General features: G+C 44.9%; 1 protein-coding gene and 1 long non-coding RNA gene across 2 annotated transcripts in view; one reads left to right on the top strand and one right to left on the bottom strand.

The window, feature by feature from the left end:
* Positions 1-12470, top strand: part of FNTB (farnesyltransferase, CAAX box, subunit beta) — a 77344-nt gene that overhangs the window by 37049 nt on the left and 27825 nt on the right. The window contains exons 5-6 of the mRNA XM_035260732.2: positions 6620-6766; positions 6857-6940. Coding sequence (XP_035116623.1) covers positions 6620-6766; positions 6857-6940 — 231 coding nt within the window. The remainder of the gene's footprint in view (positions 1-6619; positions 6767-6856; positions 6941-12470) is intronic.
* LOC144577425 (uncharacterized) lies at positions 9450-12450 on the bottom strand. The gene is made up of 3 exons (XR_013521255.1): positions 12322-12450; positions 12160-12214; positions 9450-9569 (listed from the first exon to the last, which is right to left on the bottom strand). It is a non-coding gene; the product is annotated as an uncharacterized LOC144577425 (long non-coding RNA).

The raw sequence follows: 12470 nt of genomic DNA on the forward strand, positions 1-12470 counted from the left end.
TTAATGCATTTTGCTTTGTGCCCAGGAGGTAGTTACTTCTAGGTGCAGATAACACTTGTTACGAACAAAGCCTAGTAACTCTGACCCATAAGGAAATAAACTATTTTTAGTAAGATACGGAGCAATCTTAAGGACTTCTATACAAATAGAAGACTTTTTTAGACTAGCTGAAATAGAATATTGCCTTTTTATCTATCTGGCACAGGGAAATGCAATGCTTTGAAATGCATTCAGTTTTCTTTCTTCATACAAATATATTAAGGTGACCTAGGGCAGAAAGGCGAGCTCTACAGTTGTATTATTTTCCTGCCTTCTTTCCCATGCATGCAACACACACGCCCCCTACACTTATGCAAAGGTTTGTCTTTCCTATTTTGTTCACTGCTCTGCCTCTGTTTGTTTAGGGAACAATATGATAAGCTGGGTTCCCTCTAGTGGACAAAACCACTTTTGTTAGCTGCTATGACTGCTGACCAAAGCCAGCAAGGCTAAATTGTTATTGCTGGTATCAGAGGTTTCAAGAATAACGTATTCATAGCTGGGAATGTTTTCTTTATTTTTGGTAGAGACAGTGCCTTGCTATTTTGCCTGCACTGGTCTTGACCTCCTGGGCTCAAGTGATCCTCCTGCCTTAGCCTCCCCAAACACTGGGATTACAGATGTGAGCCACCATGTCCAGTCTATAGGTAGGTAGAACTTTAGCTTGCCTCTTTGTTTTGTTGTACTTTTTTATTTTTTGGGAAGTCTGGCTTGCTTTGTTGCCCAGACTGGAGTGCACTGGTGCAATCTCAACTCACTGGAACCTCCACCTTCTGGGTTCAAGTGATCTCCTGCTTCAGCCTCCCAAGAAGCTGGGACTACAGGCACGTGCCACCATGCCTGGCTAATTTTTGTATTTTTTGTAGAGATTGGGTTTCGCCATGTTGATCAGGCTGGTCTTGAACTCCTGGCCTCAAGTGATCCGCCCACGTCAGCCTCTCAAAGTGCTGGGATTACAGGCATGAGCCACCGCACCCGGCCTAAAGTAGCCAACTTCTGACTTGACCATTCTTCCAAAACAACCATGTAGAGACTTGCCAGAGCTTGATGAATGGTCAAATAATATGTCTGACTCTGTGAATGCCACAGGCCACCCAGAATCAACAAGAGATGCTGCCCGTCTTCACCTGTTGATTGTCGTATGCTACCTAGGGAAGATTTCCTTTTCACTGTATCAAGCTGAAGCTGAAGCTGTTTACAGTTAGTGTGAGAACAAGCCTGATGTCATACCAGCTCATGCATCTTGCATTTGCATCTCTTCCTAAGCTGTTCTGTCCATGAATCACTGTTCCTATTTCCAAAGCTATAATCTTTCTTTTTTAAACCTGTCCAATTGTGAAGAACACAGCTATAATCTTTATAACTTATCTTAGGCCTTAAGTCTGTCCATGATAGTATACTCTAGTGCTGAAGTTTTTTATGTAACCTAAATACTTCTTGTTACAGATTAGCCTCAGTTTTTACCTACTAGATTGTTTATGTAATTATCCTTCATATACTTAAGGTATTTTGCTGGGTAGCTTCCTCATTGTGATTGTCTGTAATATTAAGGCTTTTAGGCTGGGTGTGGTGGCTCACGCCTGTAAACCTAGCACTTTGGGAGGCTGAGGTGGGCAGATCACGAAGTCGGAGATTGAGACCATCCTGGCCAATGTGGTGAAACCCATCTCTACTAAAATACAAAAAATTAGCCGGGCATGGTGGTGTGCACCTGTAGTCCCAGGTAGTCAGGAGGCTGAGGCCAGGGAATCCCTTGAACCTGGGAAGCAGAGGTTGCAGTGAGCTGAGATCGCACCACTGCATTCCAGCCTGGCAATAGAGTGAGACTCCTTCACACACACAAAAAAAATTAAGCCTTTTATCTGAATTGATTTTATTTTAAAAATAGAGATAAGTTCTTGCTATGTTGCCTAAGCTGGTCCCAAACTCTTGCCCCTAAGTGATCTCCTGCCTTGGCCTCCCAAAGTCCAAAGTCTAGGGATTACAGGCACCAGCCACCACACTCAGCCAAATACTTTATAAATCTAGCCCTTTTTACTACTCTAATGTGGATTCCCTTTGAGGTGGAAAATGGAAGCTAGAGCCAGATACAGTTCTGACTAATATACTATGTTTGTGATGCTTTTCACAAGCATTTTTGTTGTTGCTCTTCACAACTCATGGACCCTCATTGCTGGTCTTTTCCTGCAATGTTCCTAGTCATTTCTCATCTTCTATTTATGTGCCTTACCCATCCCCCACCCCTGCCATCTCTAAGCATAATTCTTGCTATTTGTACCTATTTCATTTCTTTTATTCTTATTGGCTTCTGATTTGTTTTGCTGTTCATTTTGTATTATATGCTTACTTACTGTACCTGCTTTTGAATCCATCCAAATTGATGACAGTGTTTAGAATCAACATTGATTAATTGATTGATTGAGACAGGGTCTCTCACTCTGTTGCCCAGACCAGAGTGCAGTGGGCACAATCACAGCTCACTGCACCCTGGACCTCACACCTAAGCCTCCCGAGTAGCTGGGGCTACAGGTATGTGCCACCATGCCTGGCTAATTTTTGTATTTTTTGTAGAGACTGGGTTTTGCCATGTTGTCCAGGGTGGCCTCAAACTCCTGAGCTCAAGCGAGATCCTCCTGCCTCAGCCAAAGTGCTGGGATTATAGGCGTGAACCACCACGCCTGGCCAGAATCAACCGCTTTAGATCAGTCCTCAGCCATCACCTAAGAGTCCCAGTAAACTCCTTATAAGGCTGAGAGGCAGTCACTGAGAGCCCTGCTTTGAACTTGACCGTCTCACGGGATTTACGTACTCTCTAATGATGGAATGATAGAGTGGTGGTGTCCAGTAGAACTTGCTGTGATAATGGAAATGTTCTATATTCTGTAAATGTCCATAGATATCTATAAATTTCTATAAATGTTCTATATTCGCCACTAGCCACAGGTAGCTGTTGAGCACTTGAAATGTGGCTTGTGTGACTGAAGAGCTGAATTTCCCATTTTAAATAATTGAAAATTTAAATTGCCTCATATGGCTAGTGGTGGCCCATTGGACAGCACAGATGTATCTCATTGCTACTCAAAATGTGGTCCCCAGAACAGGAGCATTGCCATCACCTGGGAACTTACTAGAAATGAGGACTCTCAGGCCCATCTAGTTCTACTGAATAAGAGCTGCAGCTTCACAGTGTCCACAGGTGATTTCTGTGCCATTTAAGTTTGAGAAGCACTGATAACCGGCTGAACATTGGAGTCACATGGGGAGTTTTAAAAAAAAATCTGCCATCTGGGTCCCACCATAGTGATTCTGGTTTAATTGGAGTTAGGTGTAGCCTGGGTGTTGGGATTTTTAAGAACATCCCCAGGTAACTTTAGTTGGGCAGCAAGGACTCGCTATGGCTCAAACTTTTCGCGTATCTGAATCACCTAGGAATTTGTTTAAAAATACAGAGGCCCAGGATCCTTTCTGCCTCAGCAAGCCTCGGTCTCTGTATTCTTTATTAGCTTTCTGCAGATTCAGGTGCACACACTTTGGGCCTGAAAATCCGTGATGTAGAAGATAGTTTCCCACTTTGGTGGTAATTGGCATGTAAGCTAGAATGAAACGCCTTGCCGACGTTGAAGAAAATTGATCTGTTACACCTTTCAGTTATATTTCTACATGAATGATTTCGTGAATACTTGTTTTTCACAAAATGTGCCACTTGGTGTTTGTATACTGTTTTCGCTTGTAATTGTTTGTTGGTGAATGTCTTGTCTCTATGATAAGTTTTTCTCCCTCTACCTTTGTGGAAAAAAAAATTTTTTTGTAGAAGTAGAGTCTCACTATGGTGGCCAGGCTGGTCTCAAACTCCTGGCTTCAAGTGATCCTCCTGCCTTGGCCTCCCAAAGTGCTGGAATTACAGGCATGAGCGGCAATGCCTGGCTTTTTTTTTTTTTTTTTTGAGGCAGAGTCTTGCTCTGTTGTCAGGCGCCAGGCTGGAGTGCAGTGGCGATCTCGGCTCACTGCAACCTCCCCCTCCCGGGTTCAAGCAATTCTCCTGCCTCAGCCTCCTGAGTAGCTGGGACTACAGGTGCGTGCAACCTTTTTTTTTTTTTTCTTTTATAGATAGAAGTATCATTAACATTTTGGTTTTCAGAATTGCGAAGAAGTCTGCTAATGACAGCTGGTAGTTCATGGTCAACTTGCCAGTTCCTTAAGGTCCAAATTGGAAAGCTTTTGGGATCAGAATGTTCTGTAATACGGAAGTGTCTGAGATCAAGAGAAGCCCAACCTCCAGCTACTACCACAGCCCCAGTCAGATGAGGGAGGTTGGCATGGAGTGATGATATCAAGGTGTCTGGTACATTCAGATCCTAACTAATTCCAGTCTTTAGGTGACAGGGTCAGTAGTGTTGCATTTGGCATGATTCTATCTTAGGAGCTGGGGAAGGAGTGGATAACTAGGTGACTTTTTCTTTTAAAAAATGTGCTGTTAAGTTTTGTATCCGCTAAAAGCTTTTATCTTTGTGGTACAGAAAGCTTTTGGTATGCTAGTGCAGCCAGCCTTTGTTAGGGCATGAGTTTATTAGCTATTTATTTATTGGAAATGTCATAAGAATTGATGATGATTTGGAAGAAGGAACAAATTCAGGTCCTCTACAAAAAATTAACTGCTGTTAAAAATGTGTCACATGCTGGGCATGGTGGCTCGTGCCTGTGATCCCAACACTTTGGGAGTCTGAGGTGGGAGGATTGCTTGAGCCCAGGAGTTCAAGATCAGCCTGGGCAATGTGCTGAAATCCTGTCTTTATAAAATATACAAAAATTAGCCAGGTGTGGTGGTGTATGCCTGTAGTTCCAACTACTTGGGAGGCTGAGGTGTGAGGATAGCTTGAGTCAGGGGAGGTGGAGGCTGTAGTGAGCTGTGATTGTGCCGCTGCCCTGCAGCCTGGCAGACAGAGTAAGACCCTCTCTCAAAAAAAAAAAACTCCACAACAACACTATAGTGCCACATAATTGTCTTCAACTTCAGTTTCAGTCCTTGTGTTTCTCACAGTAAAATTTTAGGTGCAAAAAGAAGTGTGTGTTGTTTCAACCTGTGACGTTTCAGGACTCACAGAGCAAGGCAGCAGCATTTGCTTTTGCTTTCCCTGCCCAGGTAATGGAGTCTGAAATCAAAAGTAATTAATGTCATTGGCAAACAGTCATAAACTTGTGTCTTCATGGAGAGTAACTAGGCTATGTGGTCTTTCTGGGGCAGCAGTAGCAAGGAAATAATGAGGTGAAAGCACCCAGGAACGAAGGCCCCGTGAACACTGCAAAGACAGTTTGCTTGTTCTAAGTGGAGGTTTCTCCTGACTGGAAGGCTGTGACCCAGCTGAGCTGTGGAGAAACAGCTTGCTAAGGGGCTTTCCTGGGGCACCCTTTCTGCTGCTCTTCAGAGGACCCTGGACTGATAATAGGACTCTCTTGATTTCACCTAAAGCAAGGCTGTAACTTCTGCACAGCCTGATGCCAGGCTTGGAAACAAACCCTCAGAAAACAGCTCCCCTCAGTGAAGGAGTGGGAGCCTGTTTGCATTAGTGTGGAGAATTCTCCAAAAACCCACAGGCTGGGAGGCATTCTCACGGTGAGTCAGCGCAGCTTCTCTTAGGTTTACTGCAATTAAGGTGAGCATGAGAGCAGCCTGCCTCTCTTCTATTCTTCCAGCCATGGAGGCAGGCCCCATTAAAAACATGTTTCTTGGCCGAGTGTGGTGGCTCACGCCTGTAATCCCAGCACTTTCGGAGGCTGCGGCAGGCAGATCTCTTGAGGTCAGAAGTTTGAGACCAGCCTGGCCAATATGGTGAACCCTCATCTCTACTAAAAATACAGAAAGTGGCTGGGAGTGATGGCACACACCTGTAATCCCAGCTACTTGGGAGGGTGAGGCAAAAGAATTGCTTGAACCTAGAAGGCGGATGCTGCAGTGAACTGAGATGGACTCTAGCCTGGGTGACAGAGGGAAAGAAACCCCATCCCCCACGAAAAAATAAAGCTTGCTTCTTACTGGTGGAAGGAATAGAAATCAGTGGCCCACAGGGGCTCAGGCGGCAGTGGGAGTGAGAAGACCTCTCTTGACGTGTTCGTGGTAGGCCTCGGTGATGGACCCTGACTAGGATAGTTAGTGTGGAAACAAGCAGTTGAACACCATGTTTTGGCAAAATTCAAAGGCTGGGAGGTTCCCAAAGGCAAGGAGGAGGAGGCTGGTACCACAGGTCCAGGGCAGTGAGTTGAGTGGAAACTATGGGAAAGGTTTGTTTAGGAAGCATGGGAGACTCTTACCCCATATCCACGAAAGCCTGTTTTTTCCCAGCCTTGTGTTCCTTCCTTCATGACTAGACAAGTGCTTAAGAATGAAAGAGGAGGAGGCAACAATGATAGCTGGGGAGAGAATAAAGCCCTTTTGAGGAGGGGTTATATTCAGCAGGTGGGAGGAGGGGTTTCCCCGCTTTTGGGGAAGGGGGGATCATTGGAAAGGCATGGAATCTGGTGGGAATTTGGTGTTTTGACATTAATGCTCTCTGACATTGTTTTTGCCCTTTGGCTGTGTACCTAGTGTGTGTCAGTTCCTGGAGCTATGTCAGAGCCCAGAAGGTGGCTTTGGAGGCGGCCCTGGTCAGTATCCACACCTTGCACCCACATATGCAGCAGTCAATGCTTTGTGCATCATTGGCACCGAGGAGGCCTATGACGTCATTAACAGGTACAGGGAAAGCCATCAGTGACAGAAACCCTGAGGAGTTCTCCGCCTGCTGACACGCACTGACTGTTGCCTCTCCTGCCTCTTTCTCAGAGAGAAGCTTCTTCAGTATTTGTACTCCCTGAAGCAACCTGATGGCTCCTTTCTCATGCATGTTGGAGGTGAGGTGGACGTGAGGTGAGTGGGGTTTGGCACAGGCTGCCACATCAGTTGACTCTAGAGTTCATCTGCCATTAGAGACGCCAAGCCTAAGGAACATCCTGGGGAAGCTGCTGCATTGTCTTAGAATGACACATAGGATGACATGTCAGTGACATGTCAGAATCATTCAGATGTGATACAGTGTAGGGTCCAGCCCTACAGGGTCCTGTGAGCCCCTCTCTACTGGTGTGGAGATGAGAAACTGGAAATAAGACACAAGACAGAGATCGAGAGAAAAAGAGTTTGGGCCCAGGGTCCACTACCAACCAAAGCACCGAGTCCGGCAGTGGCCCCGAGTGTCCACACACTCTAACTTTTATTGAATACAAAGCTGGGGGCAGGGTAGGTATGGCGAGGCATTGGTGGTCAGTGATAGGGTCAAGTGCATCACGTGTCATAGGGATGGGGGCCCAGAACTTTCAAGCAGCCAAGATGAGGTAAGGAGCATAATGCGTCAGCACTTTTTCCATACTTGACAAGAAAGAACAAAGACATTAAGATTTTTGTTGCTTTTACTGATTATATCATCTAAGAAAGGAACCAGGTGCAGAAGCAGAACATGAAAGTGGACATGGAACGTGACCACTGAAGCACAGCATCACACAGAGACAGTTAAGTCCCCTGACGTCTGCAGGCCTACCTGTGTCAGGCCCACCGCAAGAGCTTGGGGGAGCGGAGTTTTCTCCTAGCTCCTCCGAGGAAGGAGACACCTCCGAGGTCTCCTTCCATAGCATGCTAAACAGCAGATGCTTTTTCAGCACTGGTGTGCCCTCCAGCAGCCCTTACATGGGTGTGACAGAGGGCATAAAGCGTCTTGCCTTAGGGTCACTTCTTTCACAATGTCACCTTAGGTTCATACTTTAAGACCTGAGAGGCATTAGGAAAAGATTATGCTGAGTGTGTATATCTTAATGATTACCTATGAATAACTAAGATCACCTGTGAATAACTACTATGGTTATATCTCTAGTTATTTTCTTCATTATTTATATGGGAACAGCCTAAGGCTTCTGACTCCTGCCTGAGCACTTATGGCATCTCCCCCTCAACAATACAGATGTCCTGGGGTGTCATTATCACTTGGCTTATTTTATGTAAATGTCAAAACGTAAGACAGAAACAAATGCTTTTGTTTTAGAAATTAAAAATACATATGTTTGGTATAAAATGATATACCACAATATAAGTAACTGTATGGCGTAATGTATTCCTTCACCCCTCTGGGATAAGGAGGAGAAAGCCCAGCAGGGCCTCAGTAAATGCCTTCTGCGAGCATTTGATGAATCATGAGAATGTCTCACACCTGATGTCCTCCTGAGGCACATGGGAGTTTTTCTGGGAGGTGCAGAGAGCCTTGTGGGCCAAGAGAGTGCAGTGCAATTAAACCGCGTTAACTGATAAGTGCCAGTTGGCTTGAAGTTACTACTTTCCTCCATAAGTGTCTGATGTTCCAAGCAAGTTGCTTCCTCACCTGGCAGATTGCTTATGAGGCATACAAGGAATTCATTGAATAAGCCATTTCTCTAAGACAGTGGCTCATTGAGATTTTATGCCGTTTTCTTATTTAGTTGAGAAATACATTTTGTGAGGTTTCCATAGCAAAGCCATCTTTCTGCCTATGTGTAATTGGGTTTGCTTCTACACAAGTTAATATTCTGGCTTAAGCATCGGGCTTAACCACTGGTTTGAAAGTATAGGGGAGAAAAAAAAAACACGAATGTTGTAGAGCATAAAATATATTACAGATAATAGCGGCTAATCAGCCTGCAAAGGCCCTTAGTTAAGATATTCTTCTATTTCTAACTTGCCTGATCCAAACAAAAAATTAGATTTGGATCTGTATATACCAGTGAAGCCAGTGGGACTAGTGAGATAAAGCATTATGTATTGATTCTTCTTAAGGAAAACGTTAAAAGAGTTTATTCCCCTTGTAGCCACTACATTTTCCTTCCTGTCGTGTAGCTCTTCCCCTTAAATATGCACAGTCTTGAAACTTAGCTTTAAAAAACTTACTAAGATTATTAGGCAAAAGCAGACAAATCCTAGCAGGATCTTGGTATTTTATCAGGCCTTTTTCAGCTCTGATTATTTGCTACCTTATTCCAGAACCAATTTTTTTCTATGTTCTTTATTTATATGTGCTAGACAAATGCTAAGAAACTTCTCCAGTAAGACAGATTGGTTCCCCCGCAGAGCACCGTAGCCATAGTCTTCTCCAACCTTTGCTCTTTGGGTGATGCTCTGCCATTCATGCCTATGCTTTCTATTTATGTAAAGGACTAAATATATGAATGATGGAGAAAAGCTAGTAGATTGCATCTGTTTTCCTTGCTTTGCCTGGTTTCTAGTACCCCGATTCCATCATTTTTCACTTGGCACTTCTTTAATTGTCCTTTGCTTGGAAGCATCAGCCAATCCTCAGGAGTGCTTGTTTGGGTGAATTTGACTTGGAGAGAAGCAGCAGTGATCGGGGAGAGTTTGACATCTGGAAACCAGCTCACTGCCCTTCTGGTGTAGACAGCAGTCTCTGGATGATCTTTCTGCCCTGCTATACTGCTGATAGTTTCAGAGATGAGCCTACTCAAGGGTTTGTAACTCCAGTGTGCTGCAAAAAATCAAACCACAGTGAATTCATAGCAAGCACCATTTTTTCTCAAGTCTTAAGAAAGGAAGGAGTCATTATTCCTGACCTCCTAATCTAGGTTATATAATCTGAAACATTCTGTGAGGGTAATAAGGTAGAGGCGGGGATCTAGCATTGAAAAAGTTTGATGTGAGAGCAGGTGTTGTTCAAGAAAGGACAAGTTCAGTGTTGAAGTATAGATGGCCTGTTGGGCAGGGGAGCAGTGGAGCTGGAGGGACAGGCTGGGAACAGGCCAGAGAGGCCCTGAGATCTCCTATGGAGTCTGGAGTTTATTCTGAGGAGTTTTAAGGGAGCAGTAAGATCTGATCTGTATTTTCTTAGAAGTTCTCCAAGTGCAGTGATGGATTGTAGTATACCAATTAAAGCCCTCTGATTTCAGGGCTGGAGGGAGAGAGACCAGGAAGACTCCAGGCTGAAGAAGGCTTGAATTTGGGTGATGGCAGCAAAGATGGAAAGTTAGTGGACAAATTTGAGAGCTGCAATGACTGGGTGGAGGGAAAGGGCTAGAGATATATGAAAAGATTGTATCCTGTTTCCACCCTGGGACTCCTGTCTTCTGTCATCACTTCTTAGTTCTCCCACTTGTGAGAGGCAAACTGTATTATAGGTCACCTCCTACTTCAGAAGTCACAATAGGATTTAAGAGCAAATGCATTGGAGCCTCTTTAAGAGGCTCTCTACTGCAAGGAAATTAGATCAGGTCTTCAAAGTTAGCTAATGGTAGATGATCACATTTGGCATTGGCACATGTGACTCTTATGTGCTCCCAATGCCTGCTGGTGGAACTAAACCTCCACTGTGCCTTTGGCTGATAAAAATGCTGGTAGGATCATAATGCACGCAGCTTCTGCAGAGACTTCTTTGGAATACCTCAGTAAGTTTGGCTTCATGTTATGTCTATACTGAACAAGGTGGAAACGAGGGCCGAGCGTGGTGGCTCATGTCTGTAATCTCTATGGGAGGCTGAGATGAGAGAATCACTTGAGGCCAGGAGTTCAAGACCAACCTGGGCAGCATAGCAAGACCCTGTGTCTCTACAAAATTAAATAAAAACATTAGCCAGATGTGGTAGCCTACACCTGTAGCCCCAGCTGCTTGGGAGGCTGAGGCAAGATCAGCTGAGCCCAGGAGTTCGAGTTTGCAATGAGCCATGATAGCACCATTGCACTCTAGCCTGGGTAAACAAAGTGAGATCCTATCTTAAAAAAAAAAAAGATGGGCTGGGCACAGTGGCTTAGGCCTGTAATTCTAGCACTTTGGGAGGCTAGATGGGCAGATCACCAGGTCAGGAGTTTGAAACAAGCCTGGCCAATATGGTGAAACCCGGTCTCTACTAAAAATACAAAAATTAGCTGGGCGTGGTGGCACATGCCTATAGTCCCAACTACTTGGGAGGCTGAGGCAGAAGAATTGCTTGAACCCATGAGGCCCAGCTCATTTTTGTATTTTTAGTAGGGGCAAGGTCTCACCATGTTGGCCAGGCTGGTCTCGAACTCTTTTTTTTTTTTTTTTTTTTTTTTTTTTTTTTTTGAGACAGAGTTTCGCTCTTGTTTCCCAGGCTGGAGTGCAATGGCGCGATCTCGGCTCACCGCAACCTCCGCCTCCTGAGTTCAGGCAATTCTCCTGCCTCAGCCTCCCGAGTAGCTGGGATTACAGGCACGCGCCACCACGCCCAGCTAATTTTTTGTATCTTTAGTAGAGATGGGGTTTCACCATGTTGACCAGGATGGTCTCGATCTCCTGACCTCGCGATCCACCCGCCTCGGCCTCCCAAAGTGCTGGGATTACAGGCTTGAGCCACCGCGCCCGGCCTCGAACTCTTGACCTCAAATGATCCACCTGTCTCAGCCTCCCAAAGTACTCGGATTACAGGTGTGCCCCTGGCCAGGAGAAGGATTTTTGAGCAGAAATTAAACCAGTGATTTTGTCTTCCCCATGCTGGATATTTGAAAAAACCATAGAGGGGAAGGGAAGGCAGTCTGTATATGTATTCCATGATAGAGGGAGAAGCTGAAATAAAATGTGCTCCAAGAAGAATTAGGGCTGGGAGGATGGAATGGCAAGAATGATTCCAAATCAAGTATAATGATTTTTGAAAAAAAAAATAGGCTGGGTGCGGTGGTTCACACCTATAATCCCAGCACTTTGGGAGGCCGAGGTGGGTGGATTGCTTGAGGCCAGGAGTTCGCAACCAGCCTGGCCAGCATGGCGAAACCCCATCTCCACTAAAAATGCAAAAATCAGCCAGGCATGGTGGCGTGGGCCTGTAATCCTAGCTACTCGGGAGGCTGAGGCAGGAGAATCACTTGGAGGCGGGAGAATCACTTGAGCCCAGGAGGTGGAGGTTGCAGTGAGCCTAGATCGTGCCACTGCACTCCAGCCTGGGCGACAAAGCGAGACCCTGTCTCAAAAACAAAAACAAAAAACAAAACAAATAGACGTGTACCTTTTTCATTTAACTTGTGTGTCTGAGTGTGTACTGGGGAGGGGTTTGAAATCAAGGCTGTTTTCTCCCTGTAGAGGTTTAAGGAGTATATTGGAGTGGACTCACCTATTCCTATCCTTGTTTGGTCTATTACAGTTCGGTGGCCTGTTTTGCAGTTTATCTGTTACAGAAAAAGCATAGTGAATCTTTAGTGTGTCCTGGCTGTAAACAGAAATCCTGGATATGAAACAGTACTAACATCTGAATGAATGAGCATATCAAGAGTACCTGAATGATACCATCGATTTGTAGCAACCTTATAGACCTTTGAAAGAAGAGCTGAATCCACTTTTGACATGAATTGATCTGGCTGTTATTTCCTCTGATGTAGATTGGCCCATGTGGAGGTAGGGAGAATAGAATGTCATGTTCTTTCA

Source organism: Callithrix jacchus, chromosome 8 (genome assembly GCF_049354715.1).
Source record: "Callithrix jacchus isolate 240 chromosome 8, calJac240_pri, whole genome shotgun sequence".
Taxonomy (NCBI): domain Eukaryota; kingdom Metazoa; phylum Chordata; class Mammalia; order Primates; family Cebidae; genus Callithrix; species Callithrix jacchus.